General features: G+C 38.3%; 1 protein-coding gene across 1 annotated transcript; it reads right to left on the reverse strand.

Annotated features, from left to right (window-relative positions):
* Positions 1–7,680: 7,680 nt before the first annotated feature.
* On the reverse strand, positions 7,681–9,764 carry rbp4l (retinol binding protein 4, like). Its single transcript, XM_084745709.1, has 5 exons — positions 9,630–9,764; positions 9,077–9,194; positions 8,850–8,986; positions 8,236–8,348; positions 7,681–8,144 (listed from the first exon to the last, which is right to left on the reverse strand). The coding sequence occupies exons 2-5, from the start codon at positions 9,191–9,193 to the stop codon at positions 7,921–7,923; spliced, it is 591 nt and encodes a 196-aa protein (XP_084601835.1). The 5' UTR covers position 9,194; positions 9,630–9,764; the 3' UTR covers positions 7,681–7,920.
* Between the last annotated feature and the right edge of the window lie 4,329 nt (positions 9,765–14,093).

Below are 14,093 nucleotides of genomic sequence, written 5' to 3' on the forward strand. Positions count from 1 at the left end.
AAGGTATGTATCAGCGTGAATACGTGAAAAAAAAGAATCACAAGACTCTGAATCTGTAAAACTCTAACACATTAAAAAAAACAAAAAAACAATTGATCTTGTAATACTTTGTCCAGTGGTAAAAGTTTTTTAAAGCAACTTTAATACGTTTTTTTAAAAGCCTACAAATAATCACTTACCATTAAATTGTTTTTGGAGGAGAACAAAAGCATCTGCAATGGGCAATAAAATAAAGAGAACACGAAATAAAAAGCAAACAGAGACTGAAAGGAGGGAAACTTTTGCATTATAGTTAGTGGTGCTGTTACACACGTGAAGCCTCCCAATAGTTTTTACGAGAATGGAAACATCTGTTTACACTGAGGTGAGGTGTGAAGTAATGTCTCTAACAGCCAAAAAACTCAACATGTCTTTCATAAATGACGCTCTTTAAAATTAAAGAAATTACTATGATGAGACAGGGCCAAAAAAATAAAATCATTCAGCGACAGATAATTTGTGTGTAAGTGTTGGGACATGTAACTGTGTCTCTGCTTGAAATTCTCCAGAATGACTGAGACCGCTGTAGCCCACATGTTTGTTTTTTATTGATACATTTTTTATCTGTGAATCAGTTACACAATCTAAGTTCAAAAGGCTCAGACACGCAAAAAGAGACGCAACTCCTTCATGAGTAATATTTGGATGTGTTTTTTTTCTCTCTGGTCCACTTGAGAAAGAAAAAAAAAAGTCTGATCCTTTGATAAACATGTCCTGCCTGAGGACACATACAAACCCTTCTGTGACTTCTGTCAACTCTGTAATTTAAGGTCATGACCTTTTTAAACAGGGGTCACCACACTCCAAAATTCCTCATGAACAAAAGTCAAAAGAAGGACATGTAAGTAGGATTTTACATGTAATAGCCCAGGTACAGGACCCCACTAAATCTGATACCAAATCCACATTAATGACAATTAATGGTTTTAACATGTTCAACATTTTTAGGTTGTTTCTAAAATTCACACTGAAACATTAGAAAAACACTGCTGTAGAACCTGAAGTGTGCAGACCATTTGAGCCAAGACCTCCACACAGTTTCTCACAGGCAGGTTTGTACAATTGTACAAATGTTTTGTTAGAGCAAACATGCTGAATACAGTGGACCAGCAGAATGCACAAGATATCCACAGGCTACCGAAGATCTACCTAAGATCTTAAGTTGCTTAGGCAGCCTGTGAATATGATAAACAGTACAGCACATGAGTGTCTTCAAAAAGCTCTCCACCACAAAGTGAGACTGGCTTTTTACAATTCATTAAAAGTAGAGTTTTTATAATGGTGCCTCAGTCTGGATGGATGAACCACTGCAGACTTCAGCCTCAGGTCACCGTCATGAGCGCTTGTTGTCTATCCCCTGAAATAACGTGATACAAGCGCCGTCTGTTGACAGAGCAGTTCGGCACATTTGTCAAGACCCTGCAGCAGAGTCCCAGCTGGACGACTCAAAAAGTCATAAAACCAGAGGCAGGAAGTCATATGAGTCAGGAGGAGCATAAACAGAGAGACAGAGGCTCAGTAAGCATGACAGACACAGAAACTGTGAGAAATGTCTCACGGCGGTGTCCTTTGATCATAATAAAGGTCATTTGTACCAGCAGCATTTATTACTGTAACGCCTTGCTCATTTACCCTGAAGGTGTCCCTCAAGTGGAAAGTATTTCTAATGAAAATTAATGAGGGTGAGGCTTTGATGTAAAAATCTGTCTTTGTTCTGTGGGACTATAAGACAGATATCATCACCACGATAAAAAAAAAAAAAAAAAAAAGTGAAACATTTTCCATTTTGTATATTTGAGTCAACTCTGCATTATATAATATTACCATTGTGGTGTTCTTTTTTTTTTTTTTTTTGTTGAGCACATTAATGGAGCCTCATACACAAGCAGAAGCTTGTTCAAATTTTCTTGTATCTTTTAAATAACAGCAGGCAGAGTGCACAGGCAGTCAGCCTCTGTCTTTCCTCTGTAACACAGACAGAAAGAATGACAACAGAGATGAGAGAGACAGATCATTGGATTAAGTGGTCTGGTGATGTTTCAAAAACAAGCGCAGCTCCAGATATTCTCCAAGTTCAGATGCTGCATTCCAGCACCATTTAGAAGATCATATCCCTACTTAAGTGAATCTGGACAGGAAGATCTTTGTCTTCAGTTGTATGAAAAAAGGAGCTACTTGTTCCTCTTCAAAGAAAAATATGTTAAGTTTTACATCAAACTGCGATACAGAGTCAGGTTTTCCTTCCCATTTCCTTGTGTTGTTCCTTTATTGGTCAAGTGAACAAGAGCAGGGTGACATTTCAGTGGTACTACAAAAATCCCTTCAGTCAGATCAAATCTCATCCCCACCCTGAGCGCACAATCACAAACACAATAGCACCAATTATGTTTCGTTGCCCTACACCCTCCTCCCCCTTCACCTGTTTATTCTGCTAATGACACGCTGCAGGACAGCTCCGACATGGATCTCTGCACTTTCAGAAACAGGTCTGAAGTACACCTCTTCCATGAGTAGAGCACTGGCATCTCACACTGTCCACATGATAGAACAGGAAAATTGCACATAGATCATTTTCAGTTTTTCTTGCGTTTTCTTCCTCAAGCCAAGACCCCTCAATCCCCTCCCCATCCCCTGACTCCATGACATTGTCAGTAGGAGCGACCTGGTCGGCAGTATAGTTTATAATAGGGATAGTAGTAAAGGTTAACAAAGGTCAAGTCTACTGGACCACTGCAGGATTACATAGCACCCACACCTATGCATATATCTGCAGGTGAAGGGCTGGGTGGCAAACAGGCAGCAAGACAGAATCATGACCCATTTACTCAAGATAATCCACAGACCTTGTTGTGAGCAGTTTCATGCGAGAACTACTTTCTTTCTATTGAACTACACCTGTCAACCATATCAACGTGCAGAAGGAAGCGTGCATCTCCTCGTGGACGAGAGATTACACCATTAATGTTAACACCCCACACTGCACAAGCACGAGCTTCTCTCAGTAGATGCACGCTTCCTTCTGCGTGATTGTATGGTTGGCATTTAGTCAAATGTACCTTTTGGTGCTTTGAGCAGCACAAGCCAAGTGCCATTTAGTTCCATTATATTTGAGAGAAGGCAGACATCTCTACGGCCAAGATCTCCAAAACTATCTAGATTGAAATAGCACTACAGGTAAGAGATGTTTTTGATTTTGGGGTGAAATGTCCCTTTAAGACTGCATCTTTAAAATTAAAGCAAGTTGGATGGATCATTGTTGACTGTTACTGAGGTGATCAGCTGTTTATCAAGTTTATTAAATAGTTCGGCTGATCAAAGACCAAAGTGAAAGATTATGAATATGATCGATTTATATATAAATTCTGACAATTATAACAACTGTAAGTATTTCAGGTATAATGATGTTCTTTTATGATTAATGAGGTTTGACTGCACTCCAGTGGACACATCCTCTTATAGCACTTGACAAGTCATTTATAAAACAGTCCACTATGCTGCAGCTCTGGTTGTTTTTGATGACTGCATGGACAGAAGATACTGAACAGTGATTAGTCTAGATGTCATTTGCACTTAACTGTGTTAGGCTGCTGTAGAGAAAACTGGACCAGAATTCCTTACCTTGGCAAACCCCCAGACGTGGGAAGCACAGACATCCACTTATAGTCTTACCTCCGGCTTATAGCCTGTTTACATGAAAACAGTGCGGGTGTAACACCAAGTCTGGGATTTTTTTTTGTTTGTTGTTGTTTGGGATTTGTTAATTTTTAATTTAATTTCTCCTTTTGAAGTTATACAATGTAATATTTTCTTTTCTGTTTGTCTAGTCCTAAGTCCTAGAACTCCTTAGGATAGAGGACATCTGTTATACAGGTGAAATGACAGACACATAAAAATTGTTTGGGTTTATTACATCCATCCATCCATAATCTAGAACCGTTTATCCTCTGCAGAGTGGGGCTGAAGCCAATCCCAGTTGACGCTGGACGAGAGGCAGGGTATTCCCTGGAAAGGTCGCCATTTCATCAAAGGGCTGACACATATTCAGAGTCACCAATTAATCTTCATGTCTTTGGACTGTAGGAGGAAACCTGTGCATACATGGAGAGAAGTCCATGCAGAAAGGCCCCCCCAAGAACAGAACCGTGTTGCTCTGAGGCAACAGGACTAAGCGGTGCACCACCGTGCCATCATTTGTGTTTAGCTGTTTTTAATTGATGGTTTCATTTCCAGTAAGGACAAAGAGCTGATCTCATTAGAGCTAAGTTAGTTTACTGGCAGACTTTGGCGTGGTGCCCTTGACACACTGTCCCGCCAGCCAGTGTCATTACCCACGATCCCCTGTCACACATTCCCATTTCACAACCCGGATGCCTCTCAAAATAAAACAAAACCAAATCCAGTCAGCTAAATGTTGTAAACTAAACATCTCAGTATTTAAAGTAAAGCTTGAGTACTGAGATGTTTGAAAATAGGAAAATATCACAGAGCATGCTCTAATATTGCTGCACTGATGTTTTCTAAGTGGGCTTAATACTATTTCATCATTTTTCATCTCCAAAATAAGTTAATAAATGTTGCAAAGAGTTGAGAGAGAGAAAGAGAGAGAGAGAGAAAATGAAGGACCAACATTCAAAAATTACTTTAACTTGTAACATACAGATAAATTAAGTTTTTTCTAATGAGGTTAACAAGTTATATGAACTCAACTGCTTTGAGTCAGATGCATTTAGTGGTCTGATTTCAAATCAACAGTTAGCATTAAAGCAACCTAAATTTAAGGCAAGTTTCCCAATTTTCCAACTCAATTATTTGCTTTACCTAAAAGTGAATTACTGCTCCTGATGACCCAGTAGTTTGGTTTCAGGGAAAGTATTTTTATAGTCATCTTAGTGCGTTATTTTAGTTTTTTAAATATGATAATATTATTGCTATTGTTAGCATGACTTAATGTTAGCCTGACTTAACGATAGCTAGTTTTGCTTGTGAGTTTATTCAAATTTAAACCACACAATTTAACCAGTTCTGGTTTACCAATTTATATCTGAAATAATACATTATTTGGTCACAAAATATAATGTTGTCTTGCATTATACTTGCCTTCTTACTGATTCACCAAAATGGCAAAATGACAAAATGGCAGTTCAACTGAAGGGGGAAAAGCTGGAAAAAACATGGATGCCATGATGTCAGACATGCAATAGTAAGAGAAACCTAACTGTTGCATTTTTACTGAAATTAGAACAGCAAGTGAAGGGAACATGGTATAATTTCAAGTTGTTATAATCAACAAAAATAGACTGCCACCACTTAAGCAGACAGCTGGATGGGACTCAAAATATTAAATTACCTCAACTACTCCTGAAATACAATTTTTACAGTGTGTAATAAGCTGGATTGCTGTCTGTCCTCCATGAAGTAAGCTACGAACTCAGATGTATTATATTAATTTACAGTAATGCTTGATCAATGGTGTCTTTAAGAAGTTGCTTTCCAGCTTGTTGCATAACATCAACAGGATTAAACACCAGCTATAGAAACAAACACTCTCCATCTGTCTGTCTGTCTCCACTCAGCCGCTCCTCCTTTCCCTAAGTTAACATTTTCACTATTTGGTGATGTAACATTACAAAAAAGAAGAAACACAGACAGGAACATCTGTGCAGTGTTGTTTTTTTCTAACCTGTGACTATTCAGCAAATCCAAGCAAGATGTGGCCTCAGAAAGCTCCTGTTATGATCCTTGACCCCTGAAGCACGCTAAATGGCCTAACAGTTGAGTTAGTATAATAGGACTAAAGTCTCTGAACATCAGACCACCAATAAGCCCATTACTGCTCAGCGAGTGTTGGGTTTGGCTGCATTCTCTGGAGCTCAGGAGGGATCACAGCCACTTACATGGCCAAAGTGCAACATGTTTTCAACCCTGAACTGCTGGAATTTTTGTGTTTTATGCTTCAAAGTGTGTTCTACTCAATTTTTTTGACCACCAAGCAATTTGTATAGATTCACAAATACATTTTTGGAGGACTAAATTTGCTTTGCTCATCTATGCCCCCACTGTTCTTACATCGGTCAACCTTTCCATCATTGTACTGCACACACAAGGCAGTTTAGTAATGATGGTGGCAGATTTAACCAATTTAGCTAATGTCAGCAAAATGCTTGTTACCTAGCTGGTTAATGATTGATGTAAATCAGCTAGCTAGTAAGCTAGTGTTTTGCTAACATTAGCTATCAGAGGTAACTAGCCAGCTAACAATTGATGTAGAATATTTAGCTGGTTAGCTAGTGTTTTGCTAACATTAGCTAACTTAAGATGCAACATACACAAGCCCACGACATAACATATGAAGTACAGGAAACAGGAAAGGAGAAAGTTGTCTGAGGTTCAGCAAAATGTGGCAGGGCTTAGGAAAGGTAATTTTTAAAACAGGCTTCTCATTTCTAGCTGACAACCATGGATTTTGCCAGCTAAAATAATGACTCAGGAGATTTCCTAAGTGTAGCGAGCTAATGCAAGCTAACATACACTTCTTGGAGTCTGCTGAAAAGTCCATCTCCAGCTGACTTTTTCATGTTTCCATCTGATGCATAAAATGAGAACCCTGTAACAGAGTCTTAAATATATAAAGTGTGTATTTCTGTTTTCTGTATTAATAGACAGAGGTGCACTCAAAGTTGTGAAAAGATGCACAGGGATTAGATTAAGTGTGATGGACCTCAAGACCTTACTTAGCCAGCCCAGCCGGACCACCATCATTCCAGAAAGAGAGGTGGGATAAGAGCAAAGCTAACTTGGTTTAGATCCAGTAGTGTGAACCAGAGAGAGATGCATCAGCCACAGCCCACTTTGATTCTGCAACAGCCCACATCCTCCTTATCAAAACCATCACATAGCAAATACAGATTTAACCCTTAGAATATGAGTTTGACAAATACAGTTGTATCTAAAACAAATTGGATGGAGGTAACCTTACTGGAGATACTAAGCTAGTTAGCTGGACATGCTAATGTTTGTAGTTTATATTAGAGCATATAAAGACAAAGTTTAATCCATTCCTCACACATTTTTTCTTGTGTTTTAGGAATTTTGAAATACTACAAAAAATACATCACCTTCCAAAGTGGCCTGTCTAAGAGCCCAATGCACCCGGGTTTCCAGGTAACAAAACCCAATGGGAGGTCAAACACACTCCAAAACCAGCCAAACAGCCAATAAAACTGGCACTGACAGGCAGAGAGCATAGGCACATACTATTTGTGTGTGTTCATGTGGCTGTTTGTGTGACGTGTGCCATGTCCCTGTGTGTACATGTTGATCTGGAGTCATTTTTACCAGGATTTAGGTATAAATTAATGGTTTCATCTCAAACATGGATGTGTATTTATAGATATTATTAATGTAATTTGCATGCAAAACCCAACCAGCAGACAAAAAAATTCCTCCTGCGGTAACACTTCAAAAGTAACGAAATTCCAAGGGAAAAACGCAGAGTTGGCAACCCTGCCAACCATCCCAAGTATACTTGCTTCAGCATGTAGAGAAATGCAAAGCTTGAAAGGCCTGCAGTGGCTACTTACAGCTGTTAATCTATGAATAGATTTTTTTTTCTGCACAAAAAGAGACAAAATTCCAGTAACATTTGTTTAGAAAAATATTTTTTATTTCAGCATTCGCATTCAGTCACAACACCACAGCAACAGTAAAGTTTTTCTTGGACAAACCTGATTGTTTTCTTGCATCTGTCCATCTGCATATCGTCACTCTCACGTTCACAACACACACACCTTCTGTCACATGCACTCTCTCATTCTCCCTCTTCTGTCTTGATGTCAAGACTCCTCCTGCAACCAGCTCTCCTGCTCTCCCTTTTCTTTCTCTTTAGCAGGCTCCAGACTGCAGGACGGGCTGGAACTCTCCGGCCATGCAGATATCCTCCTGTTTTTGACGGACAATACGCTGGATGGCGGGGGGCAGACCACGGGGGTTCCTGGAGAAGACAAGGGCGTAGCCATCCTCACAGCTGCCGTCGTCCTTCAGGGTGCGGCAGGCGTAGGTGATGGCGTAGTTGTCATAGTCGGTGTCGATGACCCAGTAGTTGTCACCTAGTCAGACAGGAAGGAAGACCTTACTTAGTGTGAAGAGGAAGGAGGATTCATGAGGAGGATATGAAGACGGTATGTTTGCATGACTGACCTCCACTGGACAGGTAGCTGGCGAGTCCCTGGTAGTTCATGAACATCTTGCCGGGAGTGGCAGGGTCGGGGACGGAATACTGGGCGGCCATGTCAGCGCACACGACCCAGAAGCTGCAAAATGAAGATACAAACAACACATGTTGTCATTTTTTAAGTGAGAAATGTCAAAATAAAAGTCATTTTTAATATCATTGTCCTCTTCTTACAAGTTTCTAAGTTTGTTTGTAAAAGTGCTTTCAAGCCCACATTCCTGTGTAAAAACCCACCTGCATTTCTTCCTAATCCTCCTTAATCCAGAGAAAACCCGGCTTGTAGTAAATGCTGTTCAGAATGTGCCTCTGGAAAAACGTTCCATCTGTTCCTATCTTAAATCTACAAGCAGAACCTGAACACCTTTCTTAGGTGTTGACCCTGGACACAGAATTTTTGAGCTGCCCTCATCCCTTCAGGTCCTAGAGTCAAAAAGGTCTTTGTGACCAAACTGACCCTTTGCCCTAATCAGGAGAGTCTAAAAGAGATGTGACTCCAGCTGGTTTCACTTTTGTTAAAGTGAATTATATAACTTTAGACAATGAAATAAATCTTGCTCCTCTCGCTTGCCATCTGACTTACCCGAACAGAGTGACACGTCCTTTGGAGGAGGCAGTCATGGAGCCGTCATCATCGATGGTGTACTCGGCCGAGATGTTGTCCTGCAGGAACAGGCCCTCTGGGTCTTTCTTCTGCAGTGCATACCACTTTCCTGCATACTACAGTGAACAGGAACAAAGTTCCAAATTATTTTACTTTTCTTATTTTTTTCAACATACGGGCTTGTTTGTGTGCTTCAGTTCACTCACCCTCTTGGGGTCGAAGTCATCTTTGACTGTGAAGCTGTCGACGACACAGGAGGCAGACAGACAGCGCTCTATGCAAGCCACCAAGACCAGCAGCAGGGCCAGCTTAGAAGATCCCATTCTGTAATGAACAGTAGAGTATAATCAGTACAATAATGAAACACACTGTGGAAGTATTGCTAATTGGTTGCTGAATACAAGTTATGAGACTAAACAGTCCAAACCCCTGATTTCTTGTATACTAATATACGTCTAAATATACTATAAAGGCACCAACAATATATTGTACCATTTGACATGAGAAAAAGAAAATATTAGCACTAAAAGGTAGCATCTTACATGTTGTAGCCTCACAACATAAAATGCATTCTGAGTAAAAAAGTGTCAAACTGTAACACCACATTATGGTTCAATAATTAAAAAGTCTTATTTCAGCAGTTGTAGCTGACAGAACTGAGAGTTTACATTCTTAACAGAACATAAGGTCACATATTAATGATGAAATTTAAAGAAATCTCCAAACAAGAGACTAGAGAGTCAAATTTCAGCGTTTTACCTGTTCTGGGTCAAAGAAGCAACAGTGATTAAAGATTCAGCCGCTGTGTACGTGGTTATCCACCAGACTCATGGGCTTTTGTCTCTGAGGCAGCCTTTATATACACACTCCACAGACAAGCTTATGGCTGATTTTCATTGCTTGGAACTAAATAAGGTGCTTAAATCTAGAGGTAATCCTGTTGGGTTGAAATCCTTACTGTAATCTGGCTTTCTGTTTTCAAACCTGCCCAAGAGTTACTATAAAAACAATTAGACCTTTATGTAACTGACTGGAAGCACAATAAAACAGGCATGGATGCAGGTGCATACACATAAACTGACTTTGAATACACATCATAGACAAAGTGTTTGAGTTTAACAAACTGGGTAAAATTTAATGTATTAATAAATGGAATAAATTGCTGCTACACAAAATGCATGGCAATTTTACTTGGCAAAGGTTTCTGAAAATCTATAACTCATGTCCTGCAGTTAGAGCCCACCCAAACTCTGTTGTGCCATAAGATGAATGACTTATTATGTTAACTTGTTTTATGGGGTAGAAACAGACATTTTTGACCTTTAACCTCAGATGTCTGGGAGATACATATATGTTGAGTCCACTGTCTTACATAATGGGATTTATACATGTCTTAAAAGGTGTTTTGTAAGTGCAGAGAATCTGCATTACATATATTAACTCCATTGCCACTATTACATAAGGAAGATGTGTTAATTAAAGTGCTACTTAAAAAAAAAAAAAAAAGCCAATATTTACTCATCTATATGTGACAGTTTAGGATGAGTCAGAAAAGGGGTTTTCATTGTTTAAGTTAAATTGCTGTAATTTCAGCAGGCAAAACAAAAAAAAAAGTTCATGTTTGTTCTGAACAAGCTGTTTCTAAGAGAGATATTCTGATTAAAACCACTGCCAGTTACAAGTTTATGGCAAAGTGCCAAAGCAGCACAAATCTGTCTCTGAAACTAAACTTGAAAAACAAGTCCCTATGGGATCAACAAGAAAACAAACTAAAACACTCCAGAATTAATAATTACATTATAATTTTATATTACATTTTCATGTTAAGCCGTACTGTAGCTGTAAAAGATGTCATCTTACCAAGTTGTTAGTTCACTACATGCACAAGGTCACTCACACCCATTTACAGATTTGTACTTTTTTCTTTCCATGCCAATTTTTAGTTCTACTTACTTCTAAGGAAATATTGTAGTTTTTTATATCACAACATTCATCTGACGGTGTAATTTACTACTTACACATTAAGATTTTTACACAGGGAGCATGTTAAGAGTATAATTCTTTTTTATGTAAATTGAACTACCCAACAGTTTAAGAAAAGCACAGTTGAAACAATTTGCTATTTTTCATGTAAAACATTTCATGGTCCCAGCTTCACAAATGTGAAGCTTTGCTGCTTTTTCTTTTAATTATTTTAATAATGTAATTATATTTTAAAAATCATTTTAAGGTTAAGACAGCTGGTTGGAGAAATCAAGCATTGTGAAGGTCAATTTGGACTAATTGTGACAGCATTTCTCACTGGTTTCCAAATGTTTACAAACCAAATAATCAATTAATGTCGAAAATAATCAGCGGATTAATGATATTCAAAATAGTTCAAAATGAGCTCCATTATTATTAATAATGTAAATTCAAATATATTGTATTATTGCAGTTATTATTGCAATTATTATATGCACACACATGCAAAGATGTGCATTGATACTGATAACTTATACTGGATAGCATAACCACTTCAGAGAGTAAATAGAATCAGCAAATCTTATCAGCAAAATTTAATTCTCAAAATAAGAGTGATGATCTCTGTGAGGGTTTTACCATTACATGTATGTATTATATACATGGATTAACATACAACTGCATGAATGTGTATGTTGCATTTTACTACTGGAGATACTTCATATACTTTTGGGTAGTTTAAACTACAGCAATGTATCAATGTATTTTTAGTGTTGCTGTCCCATGAGATTCCAGTTATTAGAGTGTGTACCCCCTATACGAAGGCTGTGAGTCCTCTGCAGCAGCCGTGGGTTCAACTCCCACCCATTGCCCTTTGCTGCGTGTCAGTCCCCCACTCTCTCTCCTCATTTCCTGTCACATCTTCAGCTGTCCTGTCATTAAAGGCATAAAATGCACACACACACACAAAGTAAATAAATTAAAAAAAATCAACTTTTCATAAGCAGCCCTGATTTCAGTTTTTCCTTAAGATTTCTTTTTTAAATAAACATTCAAAATCACAACATTTGGAGAGACATGGTTTTCACTGCACAGGAAAGGTGATCTGAAAAGTAATATGTAATCAATAATCTGAAAGGTAACAAAAGTTGTCAGACAAATGTAGTGGAGTAAAAAGTACATTATTTCCCTCTGAGATGTAGTGGGGTAATACTCGAGTAAAGCACAAAAACCTCAAATTACTTGAGTAAATGTACAACATTCTACCGTTGGATCACTATACTATCTTTAGAAAGGTTCTTACCACAAAAAAGTTCAAATTGCTGACCTACTGTAACGACAAAAAGAAAATTTAAAATTATTATAACTTTGCATGAATGAATGCAGTTATGCACCTACACACACACACACACACACACACACACACACACACACACACACACACACACACACACACACACTGACACACAGTCTGTTGTGAACTAGTGAACTCTCATTTCCTGGATTAACCCCAGTCACCTGAGATTACTGCTGCCATAATATATCATATAATAATGTCCAAAGTCCTCTTCACTTGTAGCTTTCTTCTTCTATTGTGCATTTTCTTTGTTGGTTTGAAATTCTTTAATCTGTTGCTTTTATACAGAGAATAAAACAGTAAGTTAGTGACTGCAGACTCATGCCACATATAGTAAACAGTCTCCTCAGTGAGGACACAGAGAGGCAAGCCAATCAAGTCAGACAGATCTATTTTTTCTACTGACTCTACTTCTTGGTACTATAATCCTACCAGAAATAACTCATCACCAAAAATAGACTGATTACTACACACCTTTTTATAGCTGGACTCTTAAATGTAATAAATTTTATTCATCAAAATGTGTTGGTTAATATAAAAATGCCATCACTCTGACAGTAATGTGGTATATTTTAAATGTAAACACTGACTGTTTACACATTCATCTACTATATCAAATTGTTTCTTGCATGGGCCCTTCTTGTCATTCTCTATTTACTTTATTTATTTTAGCTAAGGGGGATGTCAGTCAAACACTTGTTGTCATGTATTCTGTGCACAACCGCACAGTCCTGACAAAAGTTTATATTAAGCAAAATAATACTGATTAAATAACAAAACACCTGTATGGGTGGACCAAGCTTGTTTGAGGGCCTTAATCAGTTGTTTAGATGTGGGTCTGCTGCCATCATGTGGTTAATGTCAGTATAGCAACTAGAAAGAATTAGTTTCAGCTGTAGTATAACAGTGATGTAGAACAATAAATCTGACTGAAGATTTTCCCTCAGTGTGCTGTCAGTGATGCATAACACACTGTCACATTGTAACTGCACCTTTTGTCCATGTTATTACTCAAGATATCCCTTCAATTTCCATATGAACGAATGACAGCAAGCGATGGATGAACAGCCAGTGAGCACTGGAAGTTTAATAGCAGCAGCTGACTATTTAAGACTAAGCAGACTAATGAGATTAATGTTCGATTTATTAAGCAGAAATAATTCAAACATGTGCATAAACTCGTTATGGTCCTTATAATATAAAGAGACTGGATAATAAGCAGAGATATTTTAACTGTGATACGTTCATAATGAAAGTTATGAGCCTATTGCAGTTTAGTGCCACTGTGAGAGTCCTGAATTAGTGTCTAGAAAAAAAACATTGGGTGGTGGGAGGTGGAGGAGGATCAAACCTTGCTGATAAACATAATGTCCAGAAAGGCTGGTTTTAGAATAAAACCAGAGGAAGAGTAAAGAATGTTATTGAATAATATTGATATAAAATAAAAGGGTAAATGCAGGTGTTAGTAATAATGAAGCTCCAGTTCCATTCAGTGTAGCAGAGTCTTTCCAGTGAGATCACATGTACAATAGCAGCAGCCTGACTCTGTTTGACCTGAATGCAACAGAGTCTTAATTAACATCACTGGTAACACCTGAGTTTACTCTGCTAATGATGTCAAAACGGCTGCTGTGAAAAAGGTCTTTTGAGCGTGTTGCCATGAAATCTGATACCGACATTAATATCCCTCTCAGGATGAACTCTAATAACGTTGGTGACTCGTCTTCCAGCGCCATCATCAGGTACAAATGCTAATTTGTCCAATATTTTGGTCGATGAACAAGTACCTGCAAAGCTGTAATGACCTGTCGGTCTCTGCTGAGCTTAGTGACAATTAGCCAATGTTAGCACGCTTAATTAAGATGGTAAACAAACATTTGACCTGCTTATTATTAGCATGTTAG

This window comes from Lutjanus erythropterus, chromosome 20, assembly GCF_056507025.1.
Source record: "Lutjanus erythropterus isolate fLutEry1 chromosome 20, fLutEry1.hap2, whole genome shotgun sequence".
Classification (NCBI taxonomy): domain Eukaryota; kingdom Metazoa; phylum Chordata; class Actinopteri; order Lutjaniformes; family Lutjanidae; genus Lutjanus; species Lutjanus erythropterus.